This window comes from Dendroctonus ponderosae, unplaced genomic scaffold (genome assembly GCF_020466585.1).
Source record: "Dendroctonus ponderosae isolate FM_Combo_2020 unplaced genomic scaffold, Dpon_F_20191213v2 Dpon_F_20191213_8, whole genome shotgun sequence".
NCBI lineage: Eukaryota > Metazoa > Arthropoda > Insecta > Coleoptera > Curculionidae > Dendroctonus > Dendroctonus ponderosae.
Window position 1 is genome coordinate 5,369,720 of NW_026019016.1, and position 19,165 is coordinate 5,388,884.

General features: G+C 45.7%; 2 protein-coding genes across 14 annotated transcripts in view; one reads left to right on the top strand and one right to left on the bottom strand.

Moving 5' to 3' along the window:
- The first annotated feature begins 75 nt into the window (after positions 1-75).
- Positions 76-19,165, top strand: part of LOC109534285 — a 21,784-nt gene continuing 2,694 nt past the window's right edge. For 2 of the 11 annotated variants that reach the window (XM_019899883.2, XM_019899884.2), the window contains exons 1-22: positions 81-365; positions 2,206-2,906; positions 2,971-3,470; positions 5,860-6,003; positions 6,189-6,451; positions 6,511-6,998; positions 7,074-7,094; positions 7,727-7,893; positions 7,946-8,155; positions 8,207-8,480; positions 9,113-9,279; positions 9,335-9,502; positions 9,560-9,703; positions 9,762-9,874; positions 13,590-13,643; positions 13,745-14,078; positions 14,139-14,359; positions 16,833-17,120; positions 17,469-17,585; positions 17,766-17,930; positions 17,994-18,135; positions 18,197-18,438. In XM_019899883.2, coding sequence (XP_019755442.2) covers positions 2,218-2,906; positions 2,971-3,470; positions 5,860-6,003; positions 6,189-6,451; positions 6,511-6,998; positions 7,074-7,094; positions 7,727-7,893; positions 7,946-8,155; positions 8,207-8,480; positions 9,113-9,279; positions 9,335-9,502; positions 9,560-9,703; positions 9,762-9,874; positions 13,590-13,643; positions 13,745-14,078; positions 14,139-14,359; positions 16,833-17,120; positions 17,469-17,585; positions 17,766-17,930; positions 17,994-18,135; positions 18,197-18,438 — 4,911 coding nt within the window. In that variant the 5' untranslated portion in view covers positions 81-365; positions 2,206-2,217. The other 9 variants (XM_019899886.2, XM_019899889.2, XM_019899888.2 and 6 more) reach the window with 9 other exon arrangements.
- On the bottom strand, positions 10,070-12,877 carry LOC109534289. 3 transcript variants are annotated; one of them, XM_019899897.2, is made up of 8 exons: positions 12,641-12,877; positions 12,296-12,439; positions 12,139-12,243; positions 11,806-11,970; positions 11,459-11,635; positions 11,256-11,405; positions 10,936-11,200; positions 10,070-10,800 (listed from the first exon to the last, which is right to left on the bottom strand). In XM_019899897.2, exons 1-8 carry the CDS (start codon positions 12,717-12,719, stop codon positions 10,122-10,124), a joined length of 1,764 nt encoding a protein of 587 aa, XP_019755456.2. In that variant the 5' UTR covers positions 12,720-12,877; the 3' UTR covers positions 10,070-10,121. The 3 variants fall into 3 exon arrangements, with proteins under 3 accessions (XP_019755456.2, XP_019755457.2, XP_019755458.2); XM_019899898.2 differs by having other exon boundaries at positions 11,806-11,967; positions 12,641-12,876; XM_019899899.2 differs by lacking the exon at positions 11,806-11,970.

Below are 19,165 nucleotides of genomic sequence, written 5' to 3' on the forward strand. Positions count from 1 at the left end.
TTGAAGAGTTGAAAAGTTTGAAGACGGCGCTGGCACCGCGACGGCCGATTGGTCGTCAACACCCGGGGCGTGAGCGTCTTGCGCAACGCACAAACTGCGGTTGTTGCTCTCGTGCGGTCTCCAACAGAAGGAAACCAGTCCGAGACGAATGTTTTCATTCTTGTTCTCCTGTTATCATTCGAGTGTCATGTTCGATTGACGTGAGAGTGCCGTTAAACCGCCGGCTTTGGTTGCAAATCGGCTTGCTTTGCGTGGTCCGCCAATTATGCCGAATTTCGCGGCCGGGCTCTTATGCACTGCTCCCTTTCCGGGCTGTTCGTCGAGCTGTGCTGTTGACTTTGCCAGGATAAACGCCCTTTAAACTGGTAAGTGGCCGACAATCGATACGGCAGCCTCAATCTCGGGTGCTGTGCCCTTGTTTCCATGCAAATGTTGCCACTGGACATGTTATACTACTGGTGCATGCACGGGTTACGTATCAAGTTGCTCATTAAAACGCTATTGTGATACCTGATAAATATGCATTGTTTTCAAGCCTACACGGTGTTTAAAACTAGTTTACGACGTTTTTGCACACTCCGGAACATGATCAGGTAGTTGCTCTAAGGCCGTCTACCTTCTTGTCCATAAATGCCAGTGTTGAGGTCATGTTTGTTTATGGACTCTTTCTAATGGTCAATGTTTAAGCAAGGCAAGCTTTATTCATTAGTTTTCTTCCCGGGAACACTAATTGTCATGCACAGACCCACAGTTTTTTGGCAGTTTTGTCAATTTTGCTTAACCTATCAAGTGCGCTGCGAATCTGCCGTGCACTTTTTAGTCTCTAACTAGACTAGTGTTGGAGTCTGAGTGTGTTTATACTCTTTCTGGTAGTCAATGTTTTAGCAAGGCAAGCTTTATTCATTAGTTTTCTTCCCCGGAACACTAATTTTCATGCACAGGCCCACAGTTTTTTGGCAGTTTTGTCAATTTTACTTAACCTATCAAGTGCGCTGTGAATCTGCAGTGCACTTTTTAGATTCTAACTAGACTAGTGTTGGAGTCTGAGTGTGTTGATACTGTTTCTGGTAGTCAATGTTTGGGCACGTCACTGTTTTCACACACTACAACAGTCACGTCACTGTTTTCACACACTACAACAGTGTTTGGCAGTTGTGTCAAGTTGTAACCTCAAAATAAGAGGTTGCTGTACACTCTGGTGTAGTACATAAGTTGCCAATAAATTGCTCAAGTAAGTATGGGTTTATACAGGGTGTTTGCTACGTTGGTGGATTGTAGATTATGGGAGAAGCTGTTTTGCATATGTTTCCCTATAAGCCCATATGAAAAAGGCCCAAAATTTGCGAATATTTTGCAAACTTCTGGCGGATGATTTTTTGAAATTCTGCAGATTTTCAAAGCAGAAACCATGATTTGAAGTAAACAGTTTAGTGCAGTTTTCCCCAAACTATTTTGATAAATTGATACGCCACTGCTTTTTTGGAAATACATTTCTGTTGTGATCGCCTGATCAAATTCCTAGAGAAAAAGTTTGGAGAATGGTAGTTGCACTTAAAGCTGCTGTTTCGAGTTGCCAAACGCCCTGTATATGGAGGAAATAAGTGACACACACAGTGTATATATTGTACGTTTGGGGCTCATCACTATAGGCCATTGTGTATATCTTTAGTTAGTTGACAAATGCATGAAAAGCTCGTTCTACCAACAGTTTAGTTTAATGTTGGGCTTATGATTCAAATGAACACAGGAAAAATGCAATTTGCTGAGTTTGTTTGCACCAATCTGGAACGTAGCTTCGGTCCTTACAAGGTGGAAAAAAATCCTTTTTCGAGTGACTTGTAACAAACACACTAGCTGGTGATCGAGTGAACAGTGCTAATGAGGACCATTCATTAGTGTTTTTTAATAATCCAATTGCCAGTTTGTGCAGAAAGCGTAAATGTTTACTCTTGGGCGTTTTTAATAACTGTTGAAGCAGGTGTTCCGCTTGCTGGATGGTTAATCCTGGTTACTGTGTCAATGCATATGCTTGCTTTGCCCCAATAAATCTGTTTTGGCCTATGTATTTGCGCAAACTGAGCCACCTGGTCGGGAGGATTTACTGCGGCAAAAAAACCGCAATAAATCAAATTTTCATTGCCAACTTATCATCTAATTAATAATTTTTATCTTATCGCAGCTCATTGGAAGTTTGTTCATTTACAGATCGAGTGCGACATGGACGAGAAAAAAGGCCCGCCCAGATTCGGCGGCTCGAAAGTCTCAGAAATCGCGAACATTTTCCAGAACCGCGTGCCCAATCAAAAGGAGGAAATCTTCGCGCCGCTCAGAAAACCGCAAAAGTTGCACGAAAATTCCGCGGAAAAACTGATCGAGGCCGAATCGCCGACCGTTACAGTGATGCGCACCGAATCGCATGTGGCCCGTTTCAACAATGCTCGGGCCATGTTCGAGAAGCTCGGCTCAGAAGATGCTCCGAAACCGGCCAGAGTGGTGCCCTTGCAAGGCACCAAGAGTGCGTCCAATGTGCTGGATCGGTCGCGAAGCAGTTCGGCAAACAGTGACGTTCGCGAGACGAAATCGCAAAGTTCGCGCTCGCCTTCGCCCTCCAAGCCGAGAAAAGCGAACGGTTTGAATGGGGACGCCAAAGCGAACGGAAATGAGCCGAAGCTGCAGCCCTCCAAGCCGCTGCTGATGAAGAAGCCGGAAAAGCCGGAGCGCAAGTTCAACAGCAAAGAGCTGATCGAGCGCCAGAAGAACTGGACGTCGCATTTCTCCAAGACCCGCAACTCCCGCTACCACAGCGACCCCAACAAGGCTGAGGTCAAACTGGCAGTTAACAACCGCGAACAAGAGCCTGCTCATACCAAACTGGCCACCAGAAGCTCTTCCTTTGCTAATTCCAGGTAAAAGCCCGAAAAATTGACCATGCATCCACTCCGGACCAACTGATCCGTTTTTTCCCTGTAGAGTCATCAGCCCTCCAACCTCGCCTCCGCCAGACCCTCCCGTACGGACGGAGGCCTCAAAGCGGCCGTTGGCACGCAAAGAGCGGCCAGTTTCCTGCGGCATTCTGCCCAACATCTACTCAAGTGTGGCCAAATACGACACAACCTCTCCCAATAACGATTTCGTGCACGCCAAGGAGAAAAGGTCCAGCCTAATCGTGTCTCCCACTCCCAATGAGGCCTCTCCCAAGTACAAATCGACGCCGCAGGCCAAACAGGTGGCCCACAGGAATGATCTGGAGCCGAAGTGCCTCTTCAAGGAGGAGCGGGCGGGCGAAAGCCTGCAGCCCCCAGTTCTGGGCTTCGCCCCAAAGTCTCCCTTGGAGGACCACAAGTGCAGCAGGGAGAACCTGTCGGCTACATCTGGGAGTTTGTCGTCGCTGAGCCCCCCCAGCAGCCCTAGCAAAGTGAAGTCTGAGCAGGAGAAGCAGGAGCAGGAGAGCAATGAGAAGTCTCTTATAGGTAAGCGAAAACAGTTGCATTAGCCGTAAATGTAAGTCGACTAACGACTGTCATTCAAGTGGCGTCGTCTATAAGATGTGGGCAGTTTAATTTAAAAAAAGGAGCAAAACGAACAGCGTGCAGGAACGGATGGAATTTATTTATAGATCGACCGTGTTATGAGCGCGGGGTTTTCTCGATTCAAGCCTTCTTTCTCTCGGTTTCCAGTCTCGGCGAGTTGTGTTTTTTGCGTCATTTGTACCGCAAATCGTGCCGTAAAGTCCAAACAAACGGGGAGGAAAAGTGCGCTAAATGGCTCCGGACACCGAAAAACTCGCCTTTAGGTACTCACACTTTTCATGTTTTCCTTATCAATGGTGAAACCATTAAATAAGATGTGTCTCAGAATCAGACTGTTGTGTTTAGATTGTTCAGGTTTGTAATTCTTCGCACTGTGTGTTTGTTTGTTGTGAAGCCTGGCTGGTTCACGGTTAACAGCTACTTCCTGTTTATGCAATATCAGCTTTCTTGCTTCAGACTTGTGTGATCTCGAGCTCATCTTGTTTATTTATTTACTTGTATATAGCTGTCGACTCTTTCTAGCCTAACTAACACTAACAACTAGTGTATTTTCCAATGTGGTTTGGGTAGTGTAGTTACTGCCGGCTGGCGCTTCCATTTCCAGGAATAGACTCCAATTGCCATGATGATTCAAATATAGCTTTTAGCTGTTCCAATATTGAGTCACTTTGTCCACAATGTGGCGTTTGGATCAACTATACGGTTTTCCAAGGCGATTCGCTTAAAAGATTTAATAGCAAAATCTCTCAACCGAAATTAGGAATGTTTAGACCATTTATAGAAATTTTTTAAAATTCTTTTTCACCCTGCATAACTCACTTTTTATTGCATTTATTCACGATGGAAATCAAGTTCAAGCCGCCCCTGTCTGTTACCCAAGGGCTATCGATGCCAACATGTGTATTGTTGGTTGCCTTTTACCAGAAAAAGACAGGGTAGTATTCAGGGGTGCTTTCCATTTAAACTGACCGAATTTAAGGCGTGACAATCTCTGGAACTAATTTTTGAGAGTGCATTTATTTTTGAACCCATGCAATCAACGTGAGCATTAATTAAGCTGATCTGAGATGATGTGAATCCGCCAGCCATGAAAACTGATTACTAAATAAACCTTGCGATTATTCAACAATTTTTACGGTTGAACGCGATTTTAATTAGTGTTTTTCATTAGCCTGCGGTCGGAACGAGTTTAATTAAGTCGAGCTTTTGCTTCATTTATGAGGATATAGACACAAACTCCCTTTGACTCGTAAAAAAGTCGTGCTCATTTACAGTGAAAATAACACAACCAACATGGTTTTGTTCATTTGTCCTTATTTTATTGTATTGCGACATAATTTGGGAGGCCGTGGAGGAAAAACTACTCCTAACCACCACCACAGAGCACATTTCAATGTATGCAGGTGGTTCAGCCATTTGCAGCTTATCAGTGGGCAGTTAGAGAGATTTTTTGCTGAATTGCACTTATGTATTCACTTTGTTGAACTATTCATATTAATGCCAGCAAATTGATAAACATTTGAAAGTTATAGCGGTAATTTAATTGCAAGATACTTTTGTCATCGAAGCGTTTAATCAGGAAAACTCACCAGTTCCCAATCAATTTTCCTTGAAACTGTCTGAGTCTTTTGGCCGTCGCGGAATAGAAAACAGACACAATAACATCAAGCTTTCCAGCATCGAGCTGATAAAGTAGATGCGGGCAATTAAGCAGATTATTAAATGCTAAAGCTGGTATTTTCAGATTCTTTCAGTAAAACCATCTGTTAGCCTGCTTTAACAGCAACTGTTTCTTGTTGTGCCAAGGCGGCATGCATTTGTAGTTATTCTTATTAGGATGAAGGGTTGTTCCGCAGCCCCCGAAGAGCGTTAAACAGAGCTCAATAAGATTGCAGCTATTTATTAATCAATTTCCAAGTATTTGCACGTTTGTGTCACCGAACATACATATGGTTTAGCACCTATACTGTGCGTATGTACACACTTGATTTCCGTGTGTTCACTAACTAATGTGGTATTTATTCAGTGCAACCGAATAGCGAACAGTGTTAGGAATAGCAAATATTGAATAATACAGCCTAGAAACCCAGAATCCGGCGGCAAAAGTCAATCGGAATGGCATTGATTTGGTTAAATGTGGGGCGACTGCCCACACGTTTACACCTGCACATTTAGGCCTCAGACGCCGATTAATAATTCACTCTTTTACTGTGGTTAGTCATTTCTTTTTTCTAAATGAAATTTATTGGGCGGCCAGATCTGGTAAACATCGATGCTCCCTCGTATACTGAAGAATGACCAGTAAAAATGTTATTTATTGCTTTTTCAGATCATAGTGATATCCACAAAGAGAGTAAGACTGACGATCCTTTGGTTGTGCCAAGACGAACGAAAGTTTCCAGTATTTGCCTTAACATTCCTGCTGCTGGCCTAGGAAGCCGACCATCTTCAATTATAACTACTTCAGATGAAGGTCAGTATCAGGTCAAAAAGCCTAGTGAACTGTTGTCCAAAAATTAACGGTTTCCTAAAATGGCACATTTGCTTTAAAAATTCGTAACTTCTAGTCCAAAGCATGTGGCAACGTGAGTTTTTCACAGGCTAAAGAAAACATTTGCGTCTGTAACTCTACTACTCTAACTGGCTTTTGAATTCTAGGCGGTTTCAACGAGCCGTCGCCGAAGATCGAGGCCCGACTAAAGCCACATGAAGAATCGCTGTACGATTTCCCGATAAACGAAGACATCCCAGTGGAGATTAACGACAACTCTTCACCTGAAGACGTGAATGAATATTCTGAAGGGGAAGTTATCGCGGACAATCCCGTCAAACTCACACAGGCGGAAATCGAAGCTTTGTACGCCGTGCCCAACAAGAACAAGAGCAACTCAAGCGGGCCCGCTGAAAAAAGACTCTATTCAGTAGGTTGCACTGTGCAACTTGCCACAATCCCCTTACAACTCCACCTGTTTTGTTGCAGGTGACCGAAGTCCAGAGTCTGGACTTTGCCAAGTCAGTTTCGCCCACTGGTTCGGATGCAGACTACGCAGTCCCATATCGATCCCCAAGCATGTTCCATCAGAAATCAGTGACTTCGACCGATTCGGATGTGTCGCAAGTAACAGTGATTCCAGCGCAACAGTCTATCGATTCGGACGTGATCTACCACAACCAGCCGCCGGTGGTCAACTCCGTGCTATCCGAGCTGGAAAGCCAGGAGAGTTTCGAGAAGAATTGCCAGACTTTCCTTAATAAGGAGCGCGAGGACAGCGACAATCTGCGCCCCGAACCGTTCATCATCAGCAGGGAGGTGTTGCAGACGGAAAAAGCTGCCCGCAGCCCGGAAATTCAACGCTCAGAGGCGATAATTCTCGATTCCAATGATCTGGAGTTTGCCGATGAGCAGGCCAAGTCATCAGAGGCAGACGCCATGACTCCGGATGAAGCCGATAATCTGCTCAGCTCAAAGTGAGTGACCCCAGATTTTTTTTAATAGTCACGCAACTGATTGATTTGTTCCATAATGGTGCTCTTTACGTATAGAATTCTGGAGAAGAAAGTTAGGTGAGTTGAACGTTCACGTAAACTGGGCTGGGAGGTCAACGTCTTAACACAGTCACTCACACCTGTCTTGTTTGATTTGTTCACACTCCTCGAACCGAATAACATCCCGTTTTGTACAGGGCGGTTAAAATAGTTCAGTCAATTAAAAGCTCTATGGCCTAATTGCACGTTTTGTTGAATTGCTACTCTTTTAGCCACGCTGTACATCAAGCTTACCTTCAGTCTTCGTTCAGCGTTTAATGGGTACAGGCGGTGGTAACAACTTCCCAGTCATCTGCTCCTGCTTGGGCTCTATATATGTGTAACCTGCCACTAAAGTGGCTCTAAAGGGCGCGAATGTTTGTCTATCTGGGAATTAACACGTTTTTGTATACTAGCTTAGGTTGTCCATTCTGGCATTTCCGGATTAAAAATAGCTTTTCTCCAAACAAACGCACTGGCGGGTGGAAACTTGCAACTAAACCATGAACGGGAACTTAGTGTTGCAGATAATCCACAGTTTTCCGCTTTGGATGATATTGATAGAGCGTATGGAGCACCAGACCAGGATTTACATCCATGCTCCACATTCTCCATGCAGTTTTAGATTGGAAATTTCCATCAATCAATCAACTCCTAATATTGCTTTGCAGGCCTGATCTGCTATCAGACGAAGAAGCCCAAGAAGTGACCAGACTGTTGCACGCCAAAGAGCAAAAAATCCACAAATGGCCGTACAACACCAGTTCGCTGTTGCAAGACTCCATCACTGCGTCAGTGCACAATTCATCTGGCCCCGTTTCTTTGAACGACAGTTTAGGTAAGCAGTAGCAGGATTTTTCCGCGGGGTTTGCTGAAATCTACCACTTTAGGGCCGCCCTCCCTCCAGGAGGAGTCAGTTACCGATTCCATGCAAGAGCTCCAGAGGAACTTCATGATCGACAACAAAAAGGACATGGAGCCTTTGTCGCAGTACTACGAGTCCACATCCAGTCTGGACACGTCCACGCAAGATGAGGAGGAGTTTATTAGCCATTCCAAACTGGAGGCAAGCTTTTCGGCTTCGGACTCCGGGCTGATTGGTAAGCGCTGGATCATTCTCAAGCTATTTGAGGTCACAATTGCGTTCCTAGATTCGGTAACTAGCACGTCGGAGGCGAACAATCTGGAAACGGGGAGCGAAGGAGTGAGCGACTTTGTGCCCAAGCCTGTAAGTATTGTGGGAGTGGAGCATGGCGTGCACTACTATGAGGACGGGCACTTTTGGATGGAGGTGCCAGGTTTGCCTCCAGAGGAGGAGGATGACGACTTAGAGTATCCAGTATACGTACCCAAACCGACCAAAGTCATCTTTTCCACGCATCCTATTCGTGTGTTTTCCACGTTTAGCATATCGGACTATGACCGGTAAGTGAAACTTGTGCCTATGAGGGAGCGTGATTTTCTCTACAAAATTGAACCCAAAGCAATTCTTGAGCCTCTTTAGTCCCCGAGGAAATTAATTCGAAAGCCCGATAAGCCTAAACAAGCTCCAAAAAAATAGCGGATTTGAAGATTCTTTAAATACTGCCTGACGATGGCTCTTAGGTCGAAACTTTTGCCACTTACAAAAGCAAATTTTCTATACAAAATCAAACCAAAAGCGACTCTCGATCCCTTTTAGTTCCTCAGTAAAAAAATTTGAAAGTTCCTTCCAGCCTAAATAAGCGCCGAAATCAATCGCGAGTTTGAAAATTCCTAAAAGCTGCCTGATGATGACTCAAAATCTAAACTTTTGCCACTTACAGCAGCCGATTTTTTAATCATCGGGCGATAATGGCGAATTTTTAAGCTCAAAGGAGATTGGCCCGAAATTTGAGGAATTCTGGAAGATTTTCATCAATATCTCGGAGATGGTTGAAGGCTCAATTACCTACTAGAATATTTTCGATAGAGCGTCTCGAGAACCGTCGTTTTCTATTGCGGTTTTCTTATAAATTGCTAATCCTTAAAAAGTTGATGGATGAAAAAGCGGACATTTAAAACATACTTTTATGCAGGCGGAATGAAGACGTTGATCCAGTGGCAGCCTCGGCCGAGTACGAGCTGGAAAAGCGAGTGGAGAAAATGGAGGTTTTTCCAGTGGAACTGATCAAAGGCCCCGAGGGATTGGGACTGAGCATCATTGGAATGGGCGTGGGAGCGGACGCTGGCCTAGAAAAGCTCGGTAAAACTATTGCAAAACAAGCTCAATTTCTGCTAAAGTTGCTGGCAATTTGCAGGCATTTTCGTCAAAACCATAACGGCAAACGGGGCGGCCGCAAAAGACGGTCGCATCAAAGTCAACGACCAAATCATCGAGGTGGACGGGAAAAGCTTGGTGGGCGTGACTCAGGCTTATGCTGCTAGTGTGCTGAGGAACACCTCGGGATTGGTCAAGTTTAGTATCGGTGAGTCTTTCAAGGGACTTATTGATGTTTATCTGACGGCAAAAAATTGGTATCCAGGTAGAGAACGAGATCCCGATAATAGCGAAGTGGCGCAGCTGATCCGACAGTCACTGCAAGCGGACAGAGAGAGGGAAGATCGAAGGCAGCGCATGATGGACGCTGAACAACAGCAGAGCGACACCAGCACTGTTCAGCTAACAGGTAAAATTTACCGAATCCACTGTTTTTCTTGCGCTCCAATACTCCCGGTTTCTTCCAGGCTCGACCAATACGAGCGTGAGTGATGGTCCAGTGAGCCCAACGGTGAACCAGGACTGTGTCTTTGAAAGCGAGCAGGATAATTCCGAGTCGCTCAGAAATCTTCTACAAGAGGTAAGTGGATGTGTGTGCCTTTTCGCTTGTTGTTCTTGTGCGAGTTTATGGCCGGCGTGTGTAGTCATTCTCCAGCGGATCGCCGAAACTCTAATCACTTAGTTGGACCGGCGCCCCGATGGTGATTGTCTTCGCATACCGATTTATGTGTTAGGAATTAGGAATAACTTGGCCCCCAAAGAAACAAAGTCGGCCTGCATGTTACAAGGGTATAAACATAAAGCCCACAATACAACGCTAAATCAAACTAGTTGGCGCCTAAGGCTCGGACGAAAAATTTGGCAAAAACATTGGTGCTCTTCTCCAGCAGTTGCTCTTGCGTGCTGGGCTTTTTCTCGGCAGGTAGCGCCAGAATCGTGACGCAAAACTCGTTAACTGGCTGGGCGGGCGTGTCTCTTCTGGACCGGGTAGTGTTCGCATTGGGCTCAGTGCCATTAACAGGCGTGGTGATATTGAGCACTGACAACTCGACTGCAGTGCCGTTAACAGTGTTCCCACTAGTGCTGTTCGCGCTAGTTACAGTCTCATTCAGACTGGTACCATTTGCGAAGTTGTTTATAATGGTAGTGTGGTTGACGATGACCGTGTTATTAACGTAGGTGACATTTCCCGGGACTTGAGCTTTGGAGATGCAGGGAATGGCCAGAGTGGTGTTGCTGCCCACTGTGCAGTCTTGGGTTCCATTCACGCACGGCATCACGGTTCGCACGCAATTGCCCTGCGCGGCATCGGTGCATGGCACGGTACTGGCGGCGCTCGCCACGCATAAAATCGCGCCGTTGTTGGTGCAAAGCGACGACGTTCCTTGGGGGCAAATGCTGCCGCTGTCCCCCACACAGCCCACGATGGCGTTGGGTTGGATGGTACTTTGCGCGGGCACCGTCCCCGAGTTGTGGTAGTAGTGGTGGATCTCGTAGTGGTCGTACCTGCAACCGGCATTAAACCATCAAAGTGCGCCTACTTTCCGCCGGGTTCTCATGGGGCAGTCTCATTCTCATTCGTTCTCATTTTCATCTCATTCTCATCCGGACTCATGAAAACCAAGCTTGATGCGTAACTACCTGGGGGTGTACCCGTCGTAGAACGAATGGTGGTGGAAAGTGGGCGTGGTGATTTTAGCCAGCGAGTACCCGAGGAAAAAGCCCAAGGTTCCACTCCCCAAGTCGTTGCTCGAGTAGTGATAGCTGGGGTAACTGTAGCCTCCAAACCCTCCAAACCCGCCGCCATACCCTTCATTGTAGTGATGATTGTTGGTGTTGATGTTGGTTACGTGGATGTTGGTCATGCCGCCACTTCCATAGTGCGGACTGTTCGGGTAGGGGTAGCCTGCGAAGTGAGGAGCCAATGAAGGGCCGAATACCCTAGGCCGGAATGAATGTACCTGGTTGGTGGTACTGCTGTTGAGGGTAGGGCGCTCCCCCGTTGGAGTACGGGTGGTAGGCAGGCGGGGGGCCGTAACCGGCCGGATTTTGGGCTGGCGAGTAGGCGGGAGGCGCCACCGCAGCATGGTGTGGTGTATAAGGAGGAGGAGCTGCAATTTGTAAGCGTTGTGGGGTACTAGACCGAAGAAAAGGGGCCACCTACCAACGTAAGGAGCACTCCCTTTGAACCCAATAGGGGGTGCAGGATGAAACCGGCTGGCAGGTTCAGCTGGAGGGGCGCTGGGCTCGTAGTTCCGATTCCTGCCATTTTCCAGGGGTTTCACATGCTGGAGGTTTTCATTGGGGGTTCCGGCGCCCTTCATGTGAGTTGCAGGCGTACCTGCGTAAGATCAAAGGTGCAATTAGGACAGAGAAGAAAAACGCCCAGGACCCGTTGCATGAGAAAGCCTCCAAATGTCTGAACATAATCAAAAGATGCTGGCGACCTGATTGGGGTGATTGTCCATGGGAAAGAGCAATGGAATGAAGTGTCCAATGGAAGTCGCTTACCATCATTGCGACCAGTCGCCTTGAACCCGATTGGTGGCGCGGGATTAGAGTGGGTTCCATGCTCAAACGGCGGTGCGCTGGGTTCGAAACTTGGATTCTTTCCACTGTTCAGCGGTTTTACTTGCTGGGCGCGTTCATTAGGAGGTACCATATGCCCATTGACTACTTAAGGGTAAAGTTGCCATGTAGGTACCGTTCGTTATAAGCGCCCAGAAGCAGAGAATGACATGAGATTAATAGTTCTTCTGGAGGCTTATGGGAGATTCAATTTTTTGGACAATTTCCCTGAAAATTCCCCACTGTTTCCAGACACCCGGTACGGGAAAACCTCACCTGGCCCGTGGTTTGCGTCCTTAAAACCGATGCTTGCAGGATTGATGTTCTGGTGGTTGTTCGGCGCTGGAGGTCCAACTGCGCCGATGCTTGCATGGTTCCAAACTGCCGATTGAAGGTGTTTTAAAAATGCTGGTTATTTGTGGAAAACCACTACCTGGTGGAGGTCTGGTTGGTTGCGGTGGCCTGAAGGGTTGGTGCGTTGTCCTGGATGCTGGACGCCAATTTGGATAAGACAAACTGGCCGGATGTCCGTGAGTGCCTCGAGACCCAGTTCCAGTTGGTCTTCGACCTCCGCTAACTGATTAGTTGAAAGCTGACTTGAGATCAATATTGATGCATTGTGTGATTCACATTGGTTTCATCAACGCAAATAATTGTTAGAATTGACTTGTTTGTGTTCTGAGAAGACGCAAATTGCCTTGAAGAGAATACCGGATTGCTTCCTACCTTAGTGGGTTGCCCGGCAAATATTTAAATAAATCGTGCACTTTTCTCTTACCTCTCCGGCCTTCGGCCAACTGACTAAGAACAACAATGACCAGCCACAGGCACACAGTTTTTGCTTTGGAATTCCACATGTTTGCACACGAAGCACGCGAACAGTACTAGTTGTACCACGTCTGCTCTAGAATCTTCAATAATATTGACCATGAAATCAACGCGCATTCCACAGACAAGCGAAGAAATGGTAGCGAAGGAAGCCATTCGTTGAACAGATAACCGGTCAGAAGSCGATAAGAATTTCCCCACAATCACAGAGGTTTTTGGGTCATCATTCGGAACTTGCGCTTAATCTACACGGTGATTCAAGAGCGTAGTCATATATTTTTAGGACTTATCAGACTATGAAGGCTTTCACGGCCAGTTAAATCACATTTAGGAATGTTTTCCGGGCTTTGAAGCCGTGGTCTATCGAAATTTCTTCCTGACGTTTCGTCCACAACTGCGGTGGACATTTTCAAAGGCGATGAGGCAGTGGGTGGTGCTTTCCGTGCTTTCCGACTCAGTCTTAGTCGGAAAGCACGGGAGATCACTTCGCCCACTGCCTCATCGCCTTTGAAAATGTCCACCGCAGTTGTGGACGAAACGTCAGGAAGAAATTCCTATAGACCACGGCTTCAAAGCCCGGAAAACATTCCTAAATGTTATTTTTAGGACTTACTGGAAGAGTTCGGTTTTTAGTCTATTTTTCTATATATAATATGCAGATATTGTCGGTTCTCGTAGCGGGTTGGAGAGGTACACAACGACCTTTGAGCGTGAAAAAATAGACCTGCATAAAAACTTCTCGTCTAGGGCCCAGAGAGAACTGGAATGGTTCATTCTCTAGGAAAATACTGAGGCATGAATTTTCTCTTGTTGAAATCAGTGAAATTTGGCGACTAAGTTATTCCCAACTAGTTGGTTTGTTGATGTCAATAACGTTTGTTGTATTATATGTTATGCAGACGCAACGCAAGCTAAGATTGTCTGAGCATGAGGTTGCAAGACTTAAGTCCAAGGTAGGTGTTTGTTCGCTTAATAGCTACTGCTGGTGTTTGTGCTTGATTTAATTAATTGCTGGTTCGAGTCGCAAAACTCACTAAACCAATCGTTCATCCAGATAATGGAGCAAAATGGGATGAAGCCGGACGATTCGGAAAAGTTCGAGCAGGTGAACGGGCGACTTCGCGACGCAGAACGGCAGCTGGTCGCCACTAGGAAGGAGGTGCAAACGTTCCAGAACATGCTGGAACAGTCGCAAACCCAATACCAGTCGCTGGAGAAGAAGTACAGCAAGGCCAAGATGCTGGTCAGGGAGTTTCAGAGGCGCGAGTTGGATCTGTTGCATCGCGAGGACTTTTACCAGCAGCTGCTGCAGGAGAAAGACACCGACTACAATGCGCTGGTCAAGAACCTCAAGGATCGCATCATTGCACTGGAGCAGGACCTGCTTGGTATGGAAAAGCTACTTCCTTTGCGCGATTAAAGCACTGATGTTTTGTGTGTTTGTCCAGATACTCAGAGAAAAGCCGGACTGCCAATGGTGCTGCCCTACGATCGGAACAACGCCAAGCAGTTGACGCCGCAAATGGCGCGCCGCGAGCCCCCCAAGCCATTTTTCCAGTCCCTGAATCCGGACTTTTCGGACACGGAAGTGTCCGATCAGAGTCCGGACGAGGACAAGACGGCCACCGTTGAGCGCAAGCTGCCGGCCAAAGAAGAACTCGATCGTGCGGTATGTAACAGGTTTGGCAATCTTTCATTCTTACGGCTGCATTTCTAACAAGAGGGCATTGGTTCGGTGTAAGTTACGAGAATCTAACTCGGTTTACTGTAATACACTGGCTGATTCACGGTGAGTGTTCGGGTGGTTAAGTTTTTTGCTAATAACTAGTCACCTTCAATGTCGATTAGCCCATTATAAACGCCCCGAAAAGGTCCAAAACATTGCTACGCTCTAGAAACTTCCAGAAAAATGTTAATTTTGGGAGTGAGGTAAGCATTAAAAATCACAGAACGGACTTTTCATGGATTTTAGACTCAAGAGTCTTCTCTATAGCGCCGAAATTTCCAGTTCCTACTGGCTTTAGATTGGAAGTTAGGATTTTTTAAATTGAAAATATGCACTTGCCTGAAACCGATTATTTTCGGACTCTTGCTGAGCGCATAAAAGTCAGATTTTGGTGTGATTTTAATGAGCTTTTCAGGTATTTTAGATTCAAGTCTCTTCTATGTAACGCCGAAATTGCAAGTTCCTACTTGTTATGCATTCAAAGTTCGAATCTTTTATTTGTGAATCTGCAGTTGCGAAAACCCGTCCATCTTCGAATCCACATTTGCTTAGCGAGCTAAAGTTGCAAAAGCAACGATTTTAGTGCGATTTCAATAAACTTCAAGGATTTTAGATTCAAGAGTCTTCTCTATAACGCCGAAATTTCCAGTTCCTACTGGCTTTAGATTGGAAGTTAGGATTTTTTAAATTGGAAATATGCACTTGCCTGAAACCGATTATTTTCGGACTCTTGCTGAGCGCATAAAAGTCAGATTTTGGTGTGATTTTAATGAGCTTTTCAGGTATTTTAGATTCAAGTGTCTTCTATGTAATGCCGAAATTGCAAGTTCCTACTTGGTATGCATTCAAAGTTCGAATTTGTTATTTGTGAATCTGCAGTTGCAAAAAACCGTCAATCTTCGAATCCACATTTGCTTAGCGAGCTAAAGTTGTAAAAGCAACGATTTTAGTGCGATTTCAATGAGCTTTTCATGGATTTTAGATCCAAGTGTCTTCTATGTAACGCCGAAATTGCAAGTTTCTACTTGGTATGCATTCAAAGTTCGAATTTTTTATTTGTGAATCTGCAGTTGCGAAAAACCGTCCATCTTCGAATCCACATTTTAGTACGATTTTAGTGCGATTTCAATGAACTTTTCAGGGATTCTTCTATATAACGCCGAAATTTCCAGTTCCTACTGGCTTTAGATTGGAAGTTAGAATTTTTTTAATTGGAAGTCTGCACTTGCCTGAAGCAGATTATTTTCGAGCTCACATTCGCTGAGCGCGCAAAAGTCAGATTTTGATGCAATTTCATTGAGCTTTTCAGGAATTTTAGTCTCAAGTGTCTTCTATGTAACGCCGCAATTGCAAGTTCCTACTAGCTATGGAATCGAACTTAGAATTTTTTTTGTGAATCTACAGTTGGGAAAAGTCGTCCATGTTCGAACCCACATTTGCTTAGCGGAGTAAAGTCGCAAAAGCAACGATTTTGGTGCGATTTCAATGAACTTTTCAGGGATTTTAGACTCAAGTCTCTTCCATATAACCCCGACATTTCCAGTTCCTACGGGCTTTAGAGTGGAAGTTAGGATTTTTTAATTGGAAGTCTGCACTTGCCTGAAACGGATTATTTCCGAGCTGACATTCTGCGCGCTGAGCGCGCAAAGATCAGATTTTGATGCGATTTCATTGAGCTTTTCAGGAATTTTAGTCTCAAGTGTCTTCCATTTAACACCAAAATTTCCACTTCCTATTGGCTTTGGATTCAAAGTTAGGATTTTTTATTTGAGACTCAAAATATGTGTTTCGGCTTAACATTGCGTTTTTGAAGCTCAGAAATCAAGTGGCGTTTTTCGTTGACCAGAAAGCACATATTTTTCCGAAATTTCAATGATTTTTCGACGTGGTTGTTTAGACTGTGAATACCACAGCAGTGATGGGAGTCTTCAATTGGCAAAGCCCATAAACGCCCAATAGAAAGAACACTCAACGTAAATCACCCGGTGTAAAACCGGTGTTTTATCTGCATGTTGCAACTTGATGAAAAAGCCAATGGTTTTCAAACCGCCCTCGAATTGACTAGTTTTAGTCCGGTGGGTGTGATTCAATGGGTTTTTATGGCTGGAAAGAGTCCACGATATCGTTGTTGGTTGTTTTTTCAAGAACAAAAACCTTCCACTGCATGCTACAACACGTTTATTAAGCCGGTTTGGTTGATGTAAATCCCTCTTGTTCGAAGGCCTGTGTAAAGCTGTGTCATTCATTACTGGAACACTTCGCGTCTATCTGCACGTTACATACAGGGTGTCCGACACAGAGTTTGGCCAAAAGGACATCCTGTATCAGTAGAGCACCTAGCTAGAAGCGAAAGCATGAATAAGCGGGTTCTTGCAGCATTGAAGCTAAGGCGTGCAGCTGAAAAGTAACGTTTTAGGTACCACCCCACGAACTCTTAGACATAACAGCGACAAAAAGCAAGGCAGAGCTGGCGACGCGCAGCTCGCTAGCCAATCGGCAGTTACCCAGCGTGAAAAAGGGCTCCCTAAGCAACAGCAGCTCTGATTACGGGCTGGACGAGAGCTACAATTCCGCCGACGAGCTCACTGACTCAGCTACTTACTCGCCCAGGGCCAAGCACTCTAACAACGCCGCGAATCCCCCATCTAATGCGAGCTCCAGACCCACATCGCTAAGCACTAACCCCCATTATATCATTCAACCGGTATGTGGCTTGTCGCTGACTCTGATCGTCATTGGAGGCTTCACGAGGGTGGCTAAAGTGGCGTAAACTCCATGCACAGTCAACTGGGGCTGAGACAACGCTTATGGAGTCCCAATTGACTTTGCATGGACGTGGCTTGACTCAACAGCTCCAGATCAACCAACATGTAAATAGACCGACCACACTTGTACAGTCTCTTCTCTTTCTAACAGTAGTTGATGGGAGCACTTTATAGTACACTGGTGAGGTCTTCCATAGTACGATCACTCAACCACTCTGCGCTTGTTTAGTCTGCGCCTTTCAAAATGCACTCATTTACAAATCTGTGTTTGTGTCGCCCACGTTTAGCAATACACTAGTGTCCAACACCAGCAATCGCAGCAGCGCTCGCACCAGCAGCAGTTCGAGCAGTACGCCGTCCAGTACAGCGAAGTGCAAAAAGCCAGCACCCACCACTCGGCGCAGGTACGCCCACTTTACTAATTCCACCCGTGTGTTTGTGTGTGTGTGTTACTAATCGTTACTCTGCCTTTCAATACACTAGTAACTTTTGGACTCATGTTTGCAAAGCGCGCAAAAGTGAGAATGTCGTGCAATTTGATTGAGTTTTTGAGAGCTATTCAGAAGGAAACTGTTTGTTTCTAGAACGTCACTGGCAGCCAATCTGCCGGCGTGGTTTACGCTCGGGTGCAGAAAGAGCAGAGAGAGAGGACGGACGAAGTGACGTGGTCGGAAAGTGGGGCGACTGGAGGCGGCAAGGGAGCGATCAGCGTAGGTCCACCGGCCTCATTGGCCGAACAACTGAAGCAAGTAAGCCAATCAGTGCCGACATGCCGCCGATCTGGATATAACCGGGGTTTTTGATTGGCGCAGGTACTAGCCGAGAGAGAAAAAAGACTGGGTAGCGACAGCGCGACCAGTTCCACCGATGAGCTGAACGAAAAATCCAAAAGCGATCCGGCTCATCATTTGCTTGAGGAAATCCGACAAGCAGTGAGTGAAGCCAACGCTAAAGGTACGGGGCTGAGACGATTGAGGTCGGGATTTTCTGGCTAAGCTTTGCGGGACTGTTTTAGTTAAGAAAGTCGTTCCTGTTACGCTGTCGCCGCCTGGTAGCACGCCGTGGCATCATCAGGGCAACACGTCGCCTGAGCCTCCTTCTCCTTCCAGTCTCAGTTCCGGCTCAGTTTCCCCCTCAAGGCACGACACTTCATGGGCCACCACGGATCTGAGCCTGTCCTCCTGCAGCATTGTGAGCGACAAACGTGGCTCGCACTTTTGGCACTCAACACCGGTCAACGATTGGACTAAAGATCAGGTTAGACGTTTTTCGCCCGTTTAGGCAGCTTTTCGTGCAAAATAATTTCTTGCTCACGTTTTGCAATCACGACTCACTTGCATCTTCAGAGGTGTTCATGCCACCTATAGCACACCTCGCGTTTCAAGCAGTTGCCGCGAGAACTTTTCAAAGTATCTAAAATGTATTTTTTACTACTAACCTGAGGAGTGAACACCACTCCATTTTCCTAGTGAGAAGTCGTATTCCTAGGGAATTCCCTAGGGAGAGACTCTCTACGGTTCACAAATTTTTCGCTTTTTCCAGAAGTTTTTCATTGAACTTTTAACGATTTTCTGCAGACCGATAAATTATATTGCGGCAGTTTGTCAGTTTGACAACTGAACGTCACGCGTCAAATATTGTGACACTTCAGGAAATGAGTGGGAAATTCAAAATCTAATTAAATCAATTAAGGCAATTACCGGTGATTGTWGTAAAAAAAAAATYTATATATTCTACACTTCGGTCGAGAAGGCGACCTCGCGCCACGCCTCCAAGGATATAAAAAGTGCTCGGTATATAATAGCTCACTTTTCGCCCTAGGTAAATAATATCCTAGATAAGTTCTATATTGTTGAGGCGGATTCATTTTTTTACAAACATCTTTTTGTGTATTTCGGCTCAAAAATTTTTGTCTTTAAAAAAGACAGAATTTCCTCACGTCTTTTATTACAGATTGATAAATAGTGCTCCTATTTCGCAATAA

Bases quoted from the DNA above. Each gene is read 5' to 3' on its own strand.
- LOC109534289 (XM_019899897.2), bottom strand. From the start codon at position 12,719: ATGTGGAATTCCAAAGCAAAAACTGTGTGCCTGTGGCTGGTCATTGTT. The intron at 12,440-12,640 runs GTAAGAGAAAAG...TCAACTAATCAG, and splicing joins GTTGGCCGAAGGCCGGAGAG to TTAGCGGAGGTCGAAGACCA. The intron at 11,971-12,138 runs GTGAGGTTTTCC...TTTACCCTTAAG, and splicing joins GGACGCAAACCACGGGCCAG to TAGTCAATGGGCATATGGTA.